The 17618-nt window shown below is 36.8% G+C and overlaps 2 protein-coding genes across 2 annotated transcripts; one reads left to right on the plus strand and one right to left on the minus strand.

The window, feature by feature from the left end:
- Positions 1 to 2634: 2634 nt before the first annotated feature.
- Positions 2635 to 7962, plus strand: LOC116289953 (cytoplasmic protein NCK2). The gene is made up of 3 exons (XM_031696909.2): positions 2635 to 2844; positions 4230 to 5153; positions 7467 to 7962. The coding sequence occupies exons 2-3, from the start codon at positions 4230 to 4232 to the stop codon at positions 7662 to 7664; spliced, it is 1122 nt and encodes a 373-aa protein (XP_031552769.1). The 5' UTR covers positions 2635 to 2844; the 3' UTR covers positions 7665 to 7962.
- A 2029-nt stretch (positions 7963 to 9991) lies between these two features.
- On the minus strand, positions 9992 to 17303 carry LOC116289954 (ubiquitin-associated domain-containing protein 2). Its single transcript, XM_031696910.2, has 9 exons — positions 17133 to 17303; positions 16684 to 16817; positions 15359 to 15478; positions 15129 to 15232; positions 14223 to 14343; positions 13880 to 13927; positions 12922 to 13161; positions 12262 to 12435; positions 9992 to 11453 (listed from the first exon to the last, which is right to left on the minus strand). Exons 1-9 carry the CDS (start codon positions 17161 to 17163, stop codon positions 11334 to 11336), a joined length of 1092 nt encoding a protein of 363 aa, XP_031552770.2. The 5' UTR covers positions 17164 to 17303; the 3' UTR covers positions 9992 to 11333.
- Between the last annotated feature and the right edge of the window lie 315 nt (positions 17304 to 17618).

A 17618-nucleotide genomic window follows, 5' to 3' on the forward strand; every position in this document is an offset into this window, starting at 1 on the left:
GAAAATCAATCAGGAGTGCTAATAAGTCTTTTTTTTGTCACGTGATTTGCCTTTTTTAAATATTCGCGATAAAAAGAGAGCTTTTTAATGTACAATTCATTGTAAGTCTTCAGTCATTTAGTGTTTTATATGTATATTTATATGCTTATATCTAGGCTTGATACTAACCGCGCGCGATAACATAACGGATGAGGAAGTCATCATTTTTATCGAACCCTGAAACAAACTTGGGCTGATCTAAGTCAGGTCACGCGGAGAACTCGTTGAGCCGTGGCTGGTCAAAGCCAAGGCACGGATAACTCAAAAAATTAATAAGAATTTAGCTTGTTGGGTTTTGTGTTTGCCGATAGAGAATCAGAGAAAACCCTCGAATTATAAATGTAACAAACTCTGTGGCTATCTGAGTCCTATCTGAGCATGCGCATTCCGGAGTTGCCTTGGTGACAATGGCTAGCATAGATGAATATCATGATAATTGGGGGGAGTGTTGGGAAGGGGGACAATTCCAATAGTTAGAACTCACTGATTCGATGTATTCAATTGCACATTCCATTCTTCATTTCCTCCATCAGAAACGTAACTCGCTGCGCAGGCTACAGAAGCATGCATGATAAGGCCAATATTGATAGTAAGAACCGTTGAACAAGCCATTGAATAACGATATGTTAATGTAACATCAGTGAAGATTTTAAAGTACAATATTTTTAATGAGGATATCAAAGCTGGGTAATTTTTTTATAATGAACCTCAGATAAAATATAATACAATCATATTCCAAAAAAAAAAAATGTCATAAGAAATGATAACATTCAATACTAAACGAACAAAATTAACAGCATTAAATGTCAGAATGAATATATCTTTTCTAGCTCGAATGTACATGATTCGTAACGGCGTCATGCACTGAAACACTGGGGTTTGAGGAATGTCACCAGGGGTGGGTGGGGGTGAAGGTATGGGGGGAGGGGGGAGGGCAGCTGGTCGACCAAACTAAAGGACGCATACTAAGGTTAGGGAAGAACTGAGGACATTTCCCATTCCGTTTAAAGTTTGCATTTGAAGCGATCTGTGTTAACAAATAATTGTTTGGATGTCATTACTATGTAACAAGCACCAATGCACGCCTGTTTGTGATCTTGTTAACGTGAATATAAAATGTAAGAAGAACCCTTACTCGCTGGCTAGCGCAATCTCGTACCTAGAGCTTATACTTTTTTAATGCGCATGCTTGACGAAATAAATTAATTCGTTGAGCATGCGCAGTAAGAAATAAGGGGTCTGAGTACGACATTGTGGATAGCGTTCCCAGCCAGAAAATCACAGTCGCAGACGTGGACGTCCTCGACCTGGTATCTTTTACTTTGCTTATTAAAAATTCACAGGAGCTCGAAATTTCCATCGAATTTTTCCATGTGAATATGCGGCTGCATATATCCTCTACATTATACGGTGTCGCGCAGCTCTAAAACTTCTGTAAAACTATATTTACCTTGGGCACAATGTTTTCTCACTCTAGAGTATCAAGTCTTTGTGCACGAGAAAACACATGAATATTAGGGACCGTTCATTTTTTATCGGGGAGGGGGGCGGTTGAATTCCAGCAAGAGTCCATACAAAAAAAACTAGCCCCGCTCTATATTGCTGTTGACATCTGCTGGCCCCTTCCTGTTCTATACCTGAATGCCCCCCCCCCCCCTTTTGACATTGATTCTTCTACATGTGACCCCCTCTCTATAAGCCGGATTTTTTACATGCCCCCCCCAGATTTCCACCGCCCCCCCCTCCCTGATAAAAAGTGAACGGTGCCTTATTCTCAAGGGAATAACACAAAGTCTTCATCATGGGAAAACATCCCGCCAAAACTTTCCCAAGCCAAAAAGGCGGTAAAAATCGAAAACACCGTGGGAAAATTCAACGCAAATAATTAACAATTGCATTGATATTAATCTTTTTAGTCTGCTGAAAGACTTCTCAAGGGAATAACACAAAGTCTTCGTCATGGGAAACCATCCCGCCAAAACTTTCCCAAGCTTAAAAAGCGGCAAAAATCGAAAAAACACCGTGGGAAAATTCAACGCAATTAATTAACAATTGAATTGATATTAATCTTTTTAGTCTGCTGAAAGACTTTTAGGCGGTCTGAAACTTCAGTGAATAAAGTTCTCTCTTACCGACTTCCGAGTTCGCAGAATATGGAAAAACACGCGAGCTAGTTGCACGCTGAAATTGGGTTTTCGCTGCCGTCAATCAAAAATAATCAGTCGGTACCTCAGGAATTTTATGCACAAGCTGTGATTCTAACTGTGTATCCTTCACGTAGAAACAAAGTGATTGATTGATTAGGATTGATTGATTGATTGATCGATTAATTGGTGGAATTCCTATTTATTCCTTTTCATTCCTATTTATTCGTATTTATATAAATTAAAAAATCCCGATTTCGATTTTGGAGAGTGTCAACTACCGCTTTTCCTAATTTTCTTTGTATTTCTTTGTATTTCATTTATCATTTTCCATTTATCTCCTCTTCTTTCCTTCATTTCAATCGGCTTTGACTGCTGCGCACGCAAGGCACACTGGGCCATTAAAACAAGACTGGGCTTCCTGTGTCGTTTTATAGGTCACGTGATATGGGTGTATTGCAACAGGAAACCGCTCGAATACACCATCAAACGTACAGGGGAAGAAACATTTTACTCTGTTAAACTCCCCCCCAAAAAAACCACAAGACGACGGTGTATGGTCAGCTAAGAGATCAAATACAGTAGAAGAAAACATGTAGAGTAACCAAGAACCTTGGTGTCCTTAAAACGAGTCGTTTACCGATGCAAAAAGCCGAGAAAGGTGAGCTAGTATTTCTCAATACTCACAACTTCACCAACCACGTCGTCACTGCTGACTGACTTTATTGTTATTCCTACCACGATATTTTAAACTTCTTACCTATATTTTCAATCACATCTTAGCTTCTTTGAAGCCCTATAAAGGCAGGGTCACTCTCAATACAGAAATGTGATGCCTTTTGTCTTAACTTCACCGAGAAGTGGACACGCTCTCGCTGAAGCTAGAAAAGAATGTGGTCAATGGACACTCCTCTAATTCTTGTGCTTTTTCTTTGAATTACGTGTAGAAAGAGTGTGTGCGAAAGTCAGGCTTGAAACCCCTATTCCCTACTGATATAAGGTTCTAAGATAAGATTATAAATGGCATACGAAGTACAAGAAAGGCAGGGGCTTGTGGTCATGGCATGCAATGTGGCGGTCGATTATGTTTGATTATAACACAGCACCATGTCTTCTAATATTTTGTCTTGTGTTTACTTTATATGGTGCGTAGACACAGCTTGTCGTTGAAAAACCTTATCTTATTCACGCTATGAAAACCAGATTATTATTATATTCTCATTCCACAAAACTCGATTTTTCTCTCAAAATTCGTGCAGACTATTATAGTACACAAGCCAACATATTTGTAACGTAGTTGAAGTCATTTTCTTTATTCCTCTACACGCGGCTAGATGTATGAGAATGTTTGGAATTCGTCGAATGTTATAAATAAGTAACTTAGGCTGTGTTGGTATTAGGTTTGTTCATAATTTATAATGTTTTTTAGACTATTGTTTTTGTAAAGTGCTTTTATAATATTATCGAGAAGTGGTGTAGTGTGAAATAGTTAGTAGACTAGTAGAGGTCACTATGTAGATCTTATTTCAATTTTTTTTAAAGTAACTTTTTCTTTCTAAGGTTAGTCTAAGTAAAACCACTATTTTGAAGGCATGATACTTCCCTAAACATGTCGTAGAAAGAAATTTATAGGGCTATTTATACACTGTAAGCTGTTTTTTTTCGCTGACCTTAAAATGATTTCTGGAACCCCTTTATTCTTTCCAATATTTTATTTTTAACCAGTTTTTCATTTTTTGTTTTTGTATACCTGCATGTTGTTAATGCATCTTAATCAGGCTCTCAACATGCTTAAAGCATATATATATATATATATATAATTAACTAAAAATGTACTAATATAGAAGATATCAGATAACAGAGTCAAAATTAGTTTTAGTAACGGACGTTTCAGGAGAGATCACCCTCCCTTCATTCAGTGGTGATCTGTTAATAATGACCAAAAAAGTCACGCATTAACAGTTTGTTATAGCCTTGTTGGATTTCAATACATTCCTCTTTGTTGTTTAATTTAGTCTTAATAAAAATGTATTACTTTCATTTCAGATGGGGGACGAGTCCATTGCTATTGCATTATATGAATATAATGCTCAACAGAAAGAGGAACTTTCTATCAAGAAAAATGAAAAACTGACCATTATTGATGATTCTCAAACCTGGTGGAAAGTTAAAAACGAGAGAAACCAATCTGGTTATGTCCCTTCAAATTATGTTGATAGGAAAGGGCCTAAAAAGCAACCTGTACAAATATTGAAGAATATATTTGGTAAAGGAGCAAAGAAGGGTCAGTCTGACAGTAATGGCTATGACAATGAGAGGAATCAATATTGTACACCAGAATCTGTCCTTATTCCTCCTCATACTAAAGCTGCAATATGTCAAGTTAAAGCCAAGTTCAGTTATAAACCAAGAAACAAAGATGAACTTGAACTCAATAAGGGAAATTTAATTGACGTTCTTGAAAAAGAACACGATGGTTGGTGGAAAGGACGAAGTGGTAATAATGTTGGATGGTTTCCTTCCAATTATGCCGAAGAGGATACTTTGAGTGAGAATCCGAATTTTAAAGTTGTGGCTTTGTATCCGTTTAGCTCCTCTAATCCAGAAGAACTCAACTTTGAAAAAGATGAAATATTAGACATTATAAGGCAGCCAGAAGGGGATCCTGACTGGTGGGAGGCCAAGAAAAGTGATGGAAAAACTGGGCTTGTACCCAAGAACTATGTTAAGACTTTGTCAGAAGATGCTCCAGCAAGACCTCCTTCTCAATCACATCCTACGAAAAAGCTGCCACTCTCACCAAATGACTCAGCTCAGGCTTTCCAAAAAGTTTTGCTCCCATCACACAAAGCTCTCTCATTTGGAAATGAGGAATGGTTCTGGGGACAGATTTCAAGAGAAAATGGTGAAAAGCTATTGGGTATACATGGTGATAATGGAGATTTTCTCTTACGAGAAAGTGAAACTCGGGTATGTATAAATTTTCTAGATTATTTGTTATTGAAATTGTTGTTATTATTTGAGATTGGTGCCATCATCGAAAAAGTCTATTGCAGCATGATAGACAAACTTAGTCATTCAAAAAAATTGAATGAAATAATAATATATTTGCCGCCCATTATGTACTGGGAGGGGGGCATGTTACGTCATAGCCCCCCCATCTTGGTTGTCAATAACAAAGCATTTCTCATTAGCTTCTCTTGTTAGATCAACCTAACATGGCGGCTGTTTCATTGTTATTCATATCTCAAGGGATTTTGAGTCACATGGTTGCACACACTATAGCAATAATTTTTTATATAGGCATGGGTAAATAAAAATGACTTGATGCATACAAACTCAAGTCCTAGTAAAGAGCTAAAGTCTAATGTATAGCTAATTTATGTGTAAAGTAAAGTCGTGGTTCAAGAAACATTTTATGGGAAAAATGCTTAGATTTTAAATTAGAAGGTTTTAATACAGTGTTCTTGGCCATTTTTATCAAAATAAATCTGAAGTATTACAAAAAATATTACAATGCAGTATTATATTCTAGATCAAGTGTTTTCACTCGAGGTCAGAAAATGCTACAGTCTCTGAGCAAAATTCTCCTGCTTAAAGTACCATGATCTTATCCTATTATTTCAAAACTTAATGAAAACCCTGCCAGGACTCTACAGCTAGTTCATGATATATCCTATTTTTCAAAACTTAACAAAAGGCTAAGTTGTTTTGGAGTTCAAGTTCATATTATCATAACAATATTGCGATAGATTCACATTATAAATCAGCTATAAGAATGACCAGAGTGATCAGCATAGCTGAAAGTTTGTTTCACATGGTTGTATCTTGCCTCATAATAATATTGTTCTCTAACCTCAAAACTGCAGTATTGTAGATTCTTTTGGATTTCAAGTTCATTGTGATAGATTAACATCATAGATCACCTATAAGAATAAATTCAGCATAACTTAAAGTTCGTTACCTAATATAAATTATGCTTGTATCCTTCATAGTTGTTCTATAGCTTCAAAACTGCTGAAACTGTGAAAATATTTCAACAGTCTCTTCTATCATTGTTTTAAATGATTACTGAGTAATGAAAGGGAATTCATATAATATTTTCTTCTTAATTACCAGGATTTCTTTATCCTCATTCTGTGTTGTTGTTAATAATTTATTGAACATTACTTTGGCAGTGATTCCTTAAAATTAGATTTAAAAAAAATATTTTATATTTTACAACCATCACTCCCTGTAAGGGGCTCTTGTGTGAGTTGTGTTCCACACACACTATCACTATATTCACTGTTTACAGTGTGCTCCACACAAAGTACCACTATATTCACTGTTTACAGGTGTGTTCCACACAAAGTACCACTATATTCACTGTTTACAGGTGTGCTCCACACACACTACCACTATATTCACTGTTTACAGGTGTGCTCCACACAAAGTACCACTATATTCACTGTTTACATGTGTGCACCACACACTCTACCACTACATTCACTGTTTACAGCACACAGTACTCTACTCACATGTTGACTTTTAGAGAGAGAGAAAAACTAGAGAACCCAGAAAAAACCCTCATTGTAAGAGAGAACAACGCTTAAACAAACTCAACTTACATACAGCTATTTCAAAAAAGGTTGAACACTGCATACTGAATAGTACATTCCAAGACCAAAGGGCATTGTGTGGTTCTCGTTAATTTGAAATAAAAAGTAAATATACAGCAATTGACTCTACATGTAGTTAGTATATTGTTTCAGATGGAATACACTAAAAATAGGATAGTATAGTAGTAATGAATTATGCTGTTCGGTGTGTATAATGAAGTATAGAGAATAAGAGAAAAATATCAAATGACCTTGGTGGGAATCGACCCACAACTTCAGTATTCTAGTCCGATGTGTTAACCAGTACACTACAAGGACCAACCACGCTGGTAACACAGCCAAGGGAATTTGATATTTTTCTCTTATTCTCTCTAAAAATAGAATAATTAATTATTATTATTAATACTACTTTAGACAATGTCACTATGACCCACAATGCGCTTCAGTCTGGAATGCACCATGCAGTATGCAGTATTCAACCTTTTTTTAAGTAGCTGTATACAGTTCAGTCAAAACTGCAATACCAGGCTTAAAGTACACAACACCGTTACAGCACACGTCATCTATGAGTAGATTTAAGTCACTGATTACTGAGAACTAAATGATATGTTCAAGCTGTCATTCATATTTTACTCTTAATATATTTTTCAATAATTAATGCTGTTGCCTCCATTTTTTTTAGGGAGGTGATTTTTCTGTGTCTATGAAGGCTCCTGACAGGATCAAACACTTTCGAATCCAAACCCTGGATAGTGGATATAAGATTGGTCAGCGCACGTTCGATTCTCTTGATGCCCTTATCGAACATTACAAGAAATCGCCCATCTTTACTAATGAAAAAGGGGATAAAATGTACCTTGTCAAGCCTGTTGTAATGTAAAAAATTGGAATAATTAGAAAAATAAATGACTGGTCTATTAGTTAGCTCAAACATTTTTTTACTTAGTTTATATATGTGGATAGTAAAGATACATCAGGGATGTTCCTTAAAGATGCTGTGGATAGCTATCAATGTTCTTTTAATCTGAATGAATCTAATCAATTCTGGATGTATGGCTTCTCTTTGGACTTAAATATTTAGATGCACATTTGTAAATCAATATACAACTCTATGTATGTCACAGTACTCTTTCACTTTCTAACAGGTTATAGCATAATAAAGGCAAGGAAGCACTTTATGACTTGTTAAATCCAGGCTTATTTAACGCTCGAGTGGTTTTCATAAACTCGTGAAATCCACTCTAGTCACTAATTATACGACTTTGTTTCACAGGCAAAGTAAAATCACTCTAGCTATACTATCAACTTTGTTTCGCAGGCCAAGGAAAATCATTCTAGTAGACTAATAGAGCTTAAACAGATTTTACTTTGCCCTTGAAAGGAAAACAAAAGAAATCTATGGAATTAGTATCTATGGCAGAACCTATGCAATAAATACTTGTACTTGTTATCTTTTCATTGGCCAAGTAAAAAAATTACTCTAGATCTTATTTCCATTCTTTTCCTTTTGTTTGTGTCTGTGAACTCAGACATCCCAACAGCTTGTTGTGACATCAGTTTTTTGGAATGCCAGTCATTTCGAGACAGTCGTTTCGAGACAGGTCGACCAAACGTTACCAAGTTTTCCGTAAATTATTGACTTGAAAACTCGTCAATCGACAACAAGAATGATCAAACTACCAGATCTTAGTCAGAAAACTATGATTTTTTCCAAAATCTTTATCAGAAATTTACATCTTCTAAACTTAATGAAGAATTTTTAGATAAACATGAAAGGGGATTCAAGTTTAGAGAGAAACACGCAAACGACTAGCCCAAAAACTTTAGACGCGGACGAGATATTTTGACTCGACAACAAGAATGTTCGACTCGTCAAAACCAACAGATCTTAGTCAGAACTCTGATTTTTTTCAAAAAAACTTGAATCCCCTTTCATATTTACCTAAAAATTCTTCATAAAGTTTAGCAGATGTGAGTTTCTGATAAAGATTTTGGAAAAAATCATAGTTTTCTGACTAAGATCTGGTAGTTTGACGAGTCGATCATTCTTGTTGTCGATTGACGAGTTTTCAAGTCAATAATTTACGGAAAACTTGGTAACGTTTGGTCTGGTATCCTTGTATCTCAACATAGCAATAAATACTTATCTTTATAAGATCGTTTTGAACCTGTAATATCCTATATATATGATATATATTGAACGGTGTATGAGGTGTATCGAAACGGATATATGCCTGTCTCGAACTTGTATCTTAGTGTCTCGAAACGACCTGTCTCGAAACGACTGTGTCTCGAAATGACCGGATACCGTTTTTTGCTGCTGTCAATCAAAAATAATTGGTTGTTACCTTTAATATTTTTGACTGGTGGTAGCGAAAGACCAATTTCACAAACAAGCGGATGGAACTCTCAGAAATTCCAACAGCTTGTCATGAAATTGATTTTGCTCTGCTGTTGATCAAAAATAATTAGTTAAAAACGAATTTCACAACAAACTGTAGGTGGACCAAACTGTAGGAATATCTCAGTTTACAGATAATCGAGAATAGCGCAGCACAACCCTGACGTCATAAAAACGAAGACAAAGGCGAAATTCGGACAAACAAACTTACAAGTTTACTTTCAGCAGATAATTTTCACAGCCAATCGCAGTTGATCTTAGTTTACATGGGTTATTATTGTAACTTAATTAAGTAAAAATAATAAAATCAGTTTGTTTATCATATGACCCATACGGCACTGCTCGCGCGCTCTAATAAAGCCATTGGAAAAAGTCACGTGATGGGGGCCGGACGGGTTGACGGAAGCGGGCCGGAAAAATCCGTCCGGCCCTGCTCGAATCCGCGCGCTTTCTTTTTCTTAATTATTTTTATTTTCGTGAGGGTCATATGATAAAAATAATGCTTATTGACTGAGTTAGGTCGGGCCGTACGGGAAAATATTTGGCTCTCGGTCATTTGTACGGACCTCGCTGCGCTTGGTCCGTACGACATGACCTCGAGCCAAATATTTTCCCGTACGGGCCTCCCACTCAGTCAATAAGTACATAATAATCCTAGTAGCAGTTAAACAGAATGCAATGTTTGTCCGAATCTTTAAGCTATTTTTAGAATCAGTGCGCTGTGCTATTGCACTAAATAGAATTTTTAATACTTCTAAAATTGCAGAAGGTATTTTTCTGTGATTGACATCAACACTACTACCCAGTATTCTTTGTCATAATTTTTATTATATTAATAATCTGTTATTACAGTGGTGTAATGATATAATACTCTTGTACATGTGCAGGCTATAATAAACCCTTGTAGTTGTTTTAAAACATCACTTTCATGTCCAACCATTACAAAAACAATACTGAATTATAAATATAGAGACATCAAAGCTGAAAATGAGAGGTATTCATGGTAGTCCATGGCCATATCCTGCAGGGCATTTTGAGACCTTTTGCACAGAGACACGCATATGAGGAGTAACAAAATTGATGGGTTGCAACCATTCCCTAGGAAATTGCACCAACATGGCCACAATGACGCAATGTACAAACAAAGAATACTTTGTTAGGTAACTTGAACTAATGTTTGAGAGCTGCAAAACTGCAATATGCACAATATGAACTTCATTAATTGTTTACCCAGAACCCCGGGGGGAGGGGGTACTCTTGCTTGTTTAGGGCAAGGATGTGCTGCTTAACCCTGACCCTGTTTGAGAGTAAAATTGCTGAAATTCATACCCTGTTCAAGAGTAAGATCGCTGAAAAGTAGAGGTTTTGCATCATCATGTGATAGGAAACCTGTGATAGCAGCCATGATTGGAGGCAGGAACAATAATTGCATCTGGTCTAATATAATTTAAACGAGAAAGGATTTGGTTTCCCAAGGGGAAAAAGACTTGTTGTGCCTCCAGTCATGGCTGCCATTAGTGATGGTGCAAAGCCTCTATATATACAATTTTGTTTCCAATCACAGTTGACTCTAGTCTCCTATGCAGCCGCTATTAGTGTTGACACACAAGTCCCCTAATTAGCTAATTAAAGGGGTAAGCATTGCATGATGACACTATTAGCTTATGAGTAGGAGACTGTTGAGCAGCAAAAACAAAGAAAAGTTGTGTTTATTGTAGTGCACATTTATTGCTTTTTCTTATGCACTGATATAATTCTGAAACAACGTCTGGGCTGATCAAGTCGGGCAGGGGACAGCTAACTCACAGGTGGAATCCTGAAACAACCTCTGGGTGGATTGAAGTCAGGGTTAGGGCTAACTCACAGATAGAAGCCAGAAACAACCTCTGGGCTGCTCAAAGTCAAGGTTAGGGCTAACTCACAGATAGAAGCCGGAAAAAACAACCTCCGGTCTGAGTCAGAACATGGTTAACACAGATGGAATCTTCAAATAACCTCTGGGCCAAGCAATTAAGTCAGGGCATGGCTAACACAGATGAACACCTGAAACAACCTCTGGACTGATTGAATTGTCAGTGTACAGTTAACACATCCACTGGCATACATAGTAGAGTACTTCTGAATAATTATTGCTGATTGACTGCAGGGTTAAAATTGAGTAGAATTGGATAGCAATACTGATGTTGCATTATTTATATCATTGTTGGTTACACTGAGGGCGTGGAGAACATCTTGTCTTGCAAAACCCATTTCAACCAGGCTACGCACCTAACCAATACAGAAGATATAATAAATTTCTTAAAAAAAACAACAGTGAGAATCATTTACCCGACACATTGAATATGACGTAATCTGATATACTAGAGGCCTAACTAGTACTAGTGCCCACTATTATGGAAATTTTTTCTTGTCCTTGTGACATGCATTTATTCTTATATGAACCAGTTTAATTGCTGGGTTTCAATCAGCCAATGAATTTTTTTGAATCTCATTTCCTGCTCCAAATGGTGGTGATTACCATGAGAGGTCAGCCAGAAAGGATTACTGGGTTTCAATCGGCTGAAAAAAGCCTTTGAATCTCATTGACTGCTGTTAATGGTGGTCAAACGCTGACCATCATGTGCTGCTGTCAAATTCTACTGGAAGGCTACAATTCATGATTCACTGCCCAAGACAGGAAATAACGCAAGGGTGGATCCAGGGTTTTTTGAAGGGGGGGTCTCAGGGGTAAATTTTGTGGGCAAAGGAATCCCAGTCGCATTTTTACCACAGGAAGCCCATTTGACCTCAGGAAGGACAGGGGGGTCGCGACCCCCCCCGACCCTCCCCTGGATCCGCCCTTGTAACGTCTAGTGAAACCCAGCAATTCTTATACCCTGTTAATAGAGAAGCTTTTTCTTATCCTTCCCACCCCCTTCCCTCTTTTGGTTGTGAGAATTAATTGGGTTTCAACTGTAATGAGCAGTTAGTATCTACTGAATATTTCCCATGCCATCAAAACATCTATAAAGCATGTTCTAGGTACTAGCTGGTACCTGGTAATGGCACAGAAACAACTAAAGTATCAATCAAATACCTGATCTTCAGAAATCTCTTCCATTGGTTGCTGCTGTTGATTAGCATTGTCGTCATGATGATCAAGTGGTGATCCTTCAGCGTGGTTTCGAGGTGGGGCCAATAACCAGTCTCTTAACCCATTTGCTGGTGGAACCATTACTTCAGCATATCCCTGGCCTGCTCTTGCCCTTGTCTGGAATAATAATGCAAATTTATTGATATTGTATGATAACATTATCCTCAGCATAAAAAGGACCATACAGGGCTTATTCAAATCTAGAGTAGATTTTATGATTATCAAATGGTTATGCACAGCACTCAAGATCATTTCTCAGCCAACAAAATGATCAGACATAGGGTTCAATTCCTGGACTCAGCATTATACACTTAAGAGTATGGAATTTGTTAGGTCTCTAAGTTGATTTGAGTGTTTTTCTCTTGATTTTCCCCTCTTCCTTCCTCCACAAAACCTAGCACTCTAAATGCCAATCCAATCTGTGAGTTAGCTGTTCCCTTACTTAATTAAATTAGATCAGCCCAGAAGTTGTTTCAGGATTTTATCTGTGAGTTAACCATGCCCTGACTTTGATCACCCCAGAGGTTATGTCAGGGGATCTTGTATACGAAGGCCACTGTGCAAAAGGAAGTGTAACCATCTAGTAGCATTCAAGGTCCTTACCCTTTGGTGCGCAGCATTGGATGCTACTGCTCTTTGTATCATCTGTTGTTCATACCATTCCATCTGTTGCTGTTCTTGTATTTCTACCGTTGCCCCCAAGGGAAAGGGATAAGGGGATTCTTCAGGAGTACTTTGAAACAGACTACCAAACACTCTGGAGAACAGCCTTACGATGAATCCTGGTAGTTTAAGCCATGATTGAACATAGGCTAAGTTACTCTTGTAAATAAGCCCTGCAGCCTGTATACAAATTATTATACAATACAATTATGTTAGCGCAGCATGTTCAAAGTTCTAAAAACATACTTTACTCTACTATACACTAAAATGCATCATACCCCACTATGTTACAATGGCACTACATTAGACCATACTACAATAATCTACACCCTAATACTACATACCACACCACACAACACATGACAAGACATAACATTCCAAGTTAAACTACAACACACTTTACTTCATTCTAACTTACCACACTGCCCATACTGTATTACACGACAATACACTATTATAATAATGTCTCACACAATTCTACTGAAAACTACTTGTAACATACTTATAAGAGTAAATGGTTTGAACCCATGTGTTGAAGTTTGCTGTGAAACGTGGTTGTCCAGGTGAGTGAGTGTAGTCTTGAGAAAGACTGTTGTCAGTGGTGACTGACATACTTATCATGCACTTTTTAAATCACTTTTATTTAAGTGTCTAGTCGTTCTAGTGCTTTCGCACTAATTGGGGAAACTTTTCGCTCACACGCACTACCACTGCATTCAATATTCTATGCAAACAATGCTCAGCTCACAGTGCAATTAACAATTACACTGAAGTGCATGTATCCACACTTTTCCATCCCCTGCCAAAAGCGCACCACGCCAACCCTTATTACCCTTCAGAATAACCATGAAATACCAAACTAGCTATAAATTATTCAGAGAATGTGAATAAATCATACCATTCCACAGACTCCTGCAATAAAAGATTCCCTGCTGCCCAAAAGCATCTGCAAAGACCAATAGCATTGCTTGTCAAATTTTGTTCGATTTTAATTTAGCAATGCCAATATTATGCAAATTACATAGAAGTTATGTAATGGCCAGGAGATCCATATAGGTAAAAACTATATCCGATCACAGTCTGGAATAGAAAATACTGCCAGCTCCAACAGCCAATCAGAAAACATGTTTTTAACGTATTGTGGATACTTGAAGCATAGGAATGAGACGTTGTTAGAACACTGGACCAGAAAAAAAAAAAAAAGAAAGAAAGATAGAAAGAAAAAAAGATTTAGAAAATACCTGTAGAGCTACGGAGTAGTTTAGAACCTTCCCTGAGATAGGAATACCTATAACCATTACGGCATCTATTGAAGGGATTTCAAAGAAATACCTAACAAGAGTTGCAAATATCATTCCATATCTGTGGAAAATATTAATGTTAAGGAAACATTTCCAACGAACAGAGTTAGTATTTTGGGTTGCGTAGTAATGTACAATACTCCAGTTTCAAGTTCTCTGTTGCTTAGGGTTAGTCTCCCTTTTATGCAGAATATTCATGTGTTCCAGTGAAGGTCTGTGGAATTTCAAATCGTTTGTGTAATTCTTGAAGTTGTGCATTCTTTCCAGGTGATCTCGGTTCTATCAGAAAGAATGAATAGACCCGTTTCGAATTCCAAATTACTGCTGTGTTTCTTGGTTACAGACTCATTTACACAGGGTTAGCCTCGAGTTTGTGCAGAATATTCACATGTTCCAGTCAAGGTCCATCGAGTTTCAAAATGTTTGTATTGTTGAAGTTGTGCATTCTTTACTTTACCGTTGGTATTTGTGAATATTTAAACACTTATACAAGGCTAACCCTGTGCAAATGAGTTTGTAATCAAGGAACACAGCGGTAATTTGGAATTCGAAACTGGTCTATTGATTTTCAGCGAACGTTTGTTTGTAGTTCAAGATTTCCTAATTCCAAGTTGTTTTTTTTTTTTGGTGTACATGTCCAATCATTACAAAGATTTATGTAACTGACAGTAGTCTACTAGTTCAACAGCATTGACTTTTCCACTGGATAAGGACTTATCCCTTTGGATATTGCTATCTACCCTTGGTACAACTGGGCCCAACTGATTAACCTGTTATAAATGAGTTTTATCTCAATTAGCATTAATGAAATAGTGATAACAGAACTGATAACTAGATCAAAGATACAATCCAGAGGGTAGTGGCTCTAGCTGGTATCCATAATGCTTCAATCCATACACTGTAATCAACTGTAATCCTGCAGCAATAACTGTACTTGCAAAAACATATGACTGAAAAAAAACATCAATACTTACTTGTTTCAGGGTATTGAAAAACTTTGAAGTTTTTTTGAAATTGAAATATGTTACAAGTTATAATTATACCCAAATTAACCTGTGGTGTTACACCCAACTTACTGCATATTTTCCAGAACCTTGACGTCTTTCAAAAATGCGAAAAGCATACAATAGGATAGATCCACATAGAAGATCCCTTGCGCTTGAAAAATATATAGTTGAACTAAGCCCCTGCAATAACTATGATAAAAGAAAGAGATGGTAAGAATAAAAAATTAATTAACTTCCCACCATAATAATGAAGTATTATAGAACTATCAAACATTGGCCCAAACTGCAATCATGATGTAGCATATGCAATAGCTAGATGGTCTTTGAATTTAGTAAAATACTGCGTTCCTCAATTAAGGTTTCATTTATGCAGTCTTAGTCCTTGAATCAGTGTCTAAATATTCACAAATACCAGCGGTAAAGTAAAGAATGCACAAATTAAGCATTACTGTAATTTTTTAAAAAATTCCACGCTGTACAAGAGCAGTTCCTTGTACTATTTTAGAAAAATTATTATAAAATAACTATTATGAATCTCATGTACTGACTGGTTGGGAGCGAATGCTTTATCAGAGGAGACAGCATGTGCATGCACTTTCTATAATTCTTTATTTGTATCCACAATAACGGTTATTCTATTCGGAAATCTTGCTTGATGTGCTGTGTGCAATTTTAAAGTGCTTGGGAATTTGTGAGAAGTGTCGAGATGCACTTTGTTACATATGCATCATTGCTAATCCTAAGGGGCCGTTTACATGATACTGGAATGAGTTTCATTCTATAATGAGTTCATCCCGGTTGCCATATATTTCTTTGTATTTGTTTACATGATACCAGAGCCAAATTTCATTCCAGAACGAGTCATACCGGAATGAGTCATCCCGGTTTTCATTCTGGAACGATGAAACACTCATTCCGGAAAGATATTCCATACTGGTATCCTGTAAACATGGAACGAACACTCATTCCGGAATGAAACTGCTCTCGGGGGAGAATGAAACAAATAATGCATGCATATCAGACATTTCAATGCGATTGTAGCTTGAACTTGTCATTGTAACCGCGGTATGAAATTTCATTCTCGTTCCGGAACGAACTCATTCTGGTATCATATAAACGGGCCCTAACACTTATCTTGAGTTCTGCCACAAGGTTCTGCCAAATTTATTTCCCACCAGCTTTAAAACTACACACAACACAGCAAGCAAGTTTTTTTTATTTCTTTTTATAATAAAAAATTAGAGTAACCATTATTTCGGATACAAATGTCAAAGTAAAAAGTGAAGGGGTGCTGTGTGCTCTCATAATGCATGCGTTCCCAGCCAATCAGAACGCGAAATTTATAACTGGTATTTTATATAAGGCATTGCTAACATGAGACTGACATAACCAACCTTGGTGTGAGTTACAACTTGCAGCCAGTGGTAACCAGAAATTATCTTTTTTGTTGCCGATGAACCAAGCAGGATATTCACCAGTGATGCAGAACCATTCAGTAATAAAAGCGTCTTGGTAATAGGAGAATTAACTAAGAGAATAATAGGAGAATTAACTAAGAGAATATAAAATTTATGAGCAGTAAGCTTTGAAAACTATATATCTGTTATACTTTGCAACACTGCAACATGGCTAATTATCAATTGTAAAAAAACGAAGTCAAATTTGTAACTTCTACAATTCCATTCACAGAATAAACCTGTGCTATAGATTGAAGCTTTTAACACTTCAAAATACATATAAAATGTCGACTATTAGTTGTTTTAACAAGGAAAAACACCCGCTGTCTTAAGCTTTTATTTTTTCCAAGATGGCGTCCGAGGACATTAAAATATTTAATACTCACCAAAACCAACAGTTCTTGTGCTGGTCGACATTTAAATGCTAAAATCCTGTGAACACTCGATAGTAATATCCTTGGTATATCTATTTGTACCAAAATTATATTTTCCGGTCAAAATTAATGCATATTTTTTTGGAGAATAAAAGTGAAACCTTCTCTACTTGTCAACATTAGTTACTAGGGATACTCTATCATCAAATACACAGCTAACCCATATGTCTGACATTAGCGATGACCTGATCACAGGCAACCCAAGCTCACTACATTTATAAGAGAATGTATGGGGATTTAGAATATGCCGTATTTTATTTGGAAAAACGTGAATAAAAGTTTGTCGGCTTGCCTGTTGTGTCATTTTCAAAACTCGCTGAAACTGCATACAGGAGTTCAAAATAAACAAAATGATACAACAGGTAAGTTGTCAAACTTTTTTGTTCACGTTTTTTCAAATAAGATACTCTAAATCCCCATACATTCTCTTATAAATGT

This window comes from Actinia tenebrosa, unplaced genomic scaffold (assembly GCF_029948245.1).
Source record: "Actinia tenebrosa isolate PJP-AT-01 unplaced genomic scaffold, QUT_ActTen_1.0 PGA_scaffold0__85_contigs__length_37466705, whole genome shotgun sequence".
Lineage (NCBI taxonomy): Eukaryota > Metazoa > Cnidaria > Anthozoa > Actiniaria > Actiniidae > Actinia > Actinia tenebrosa.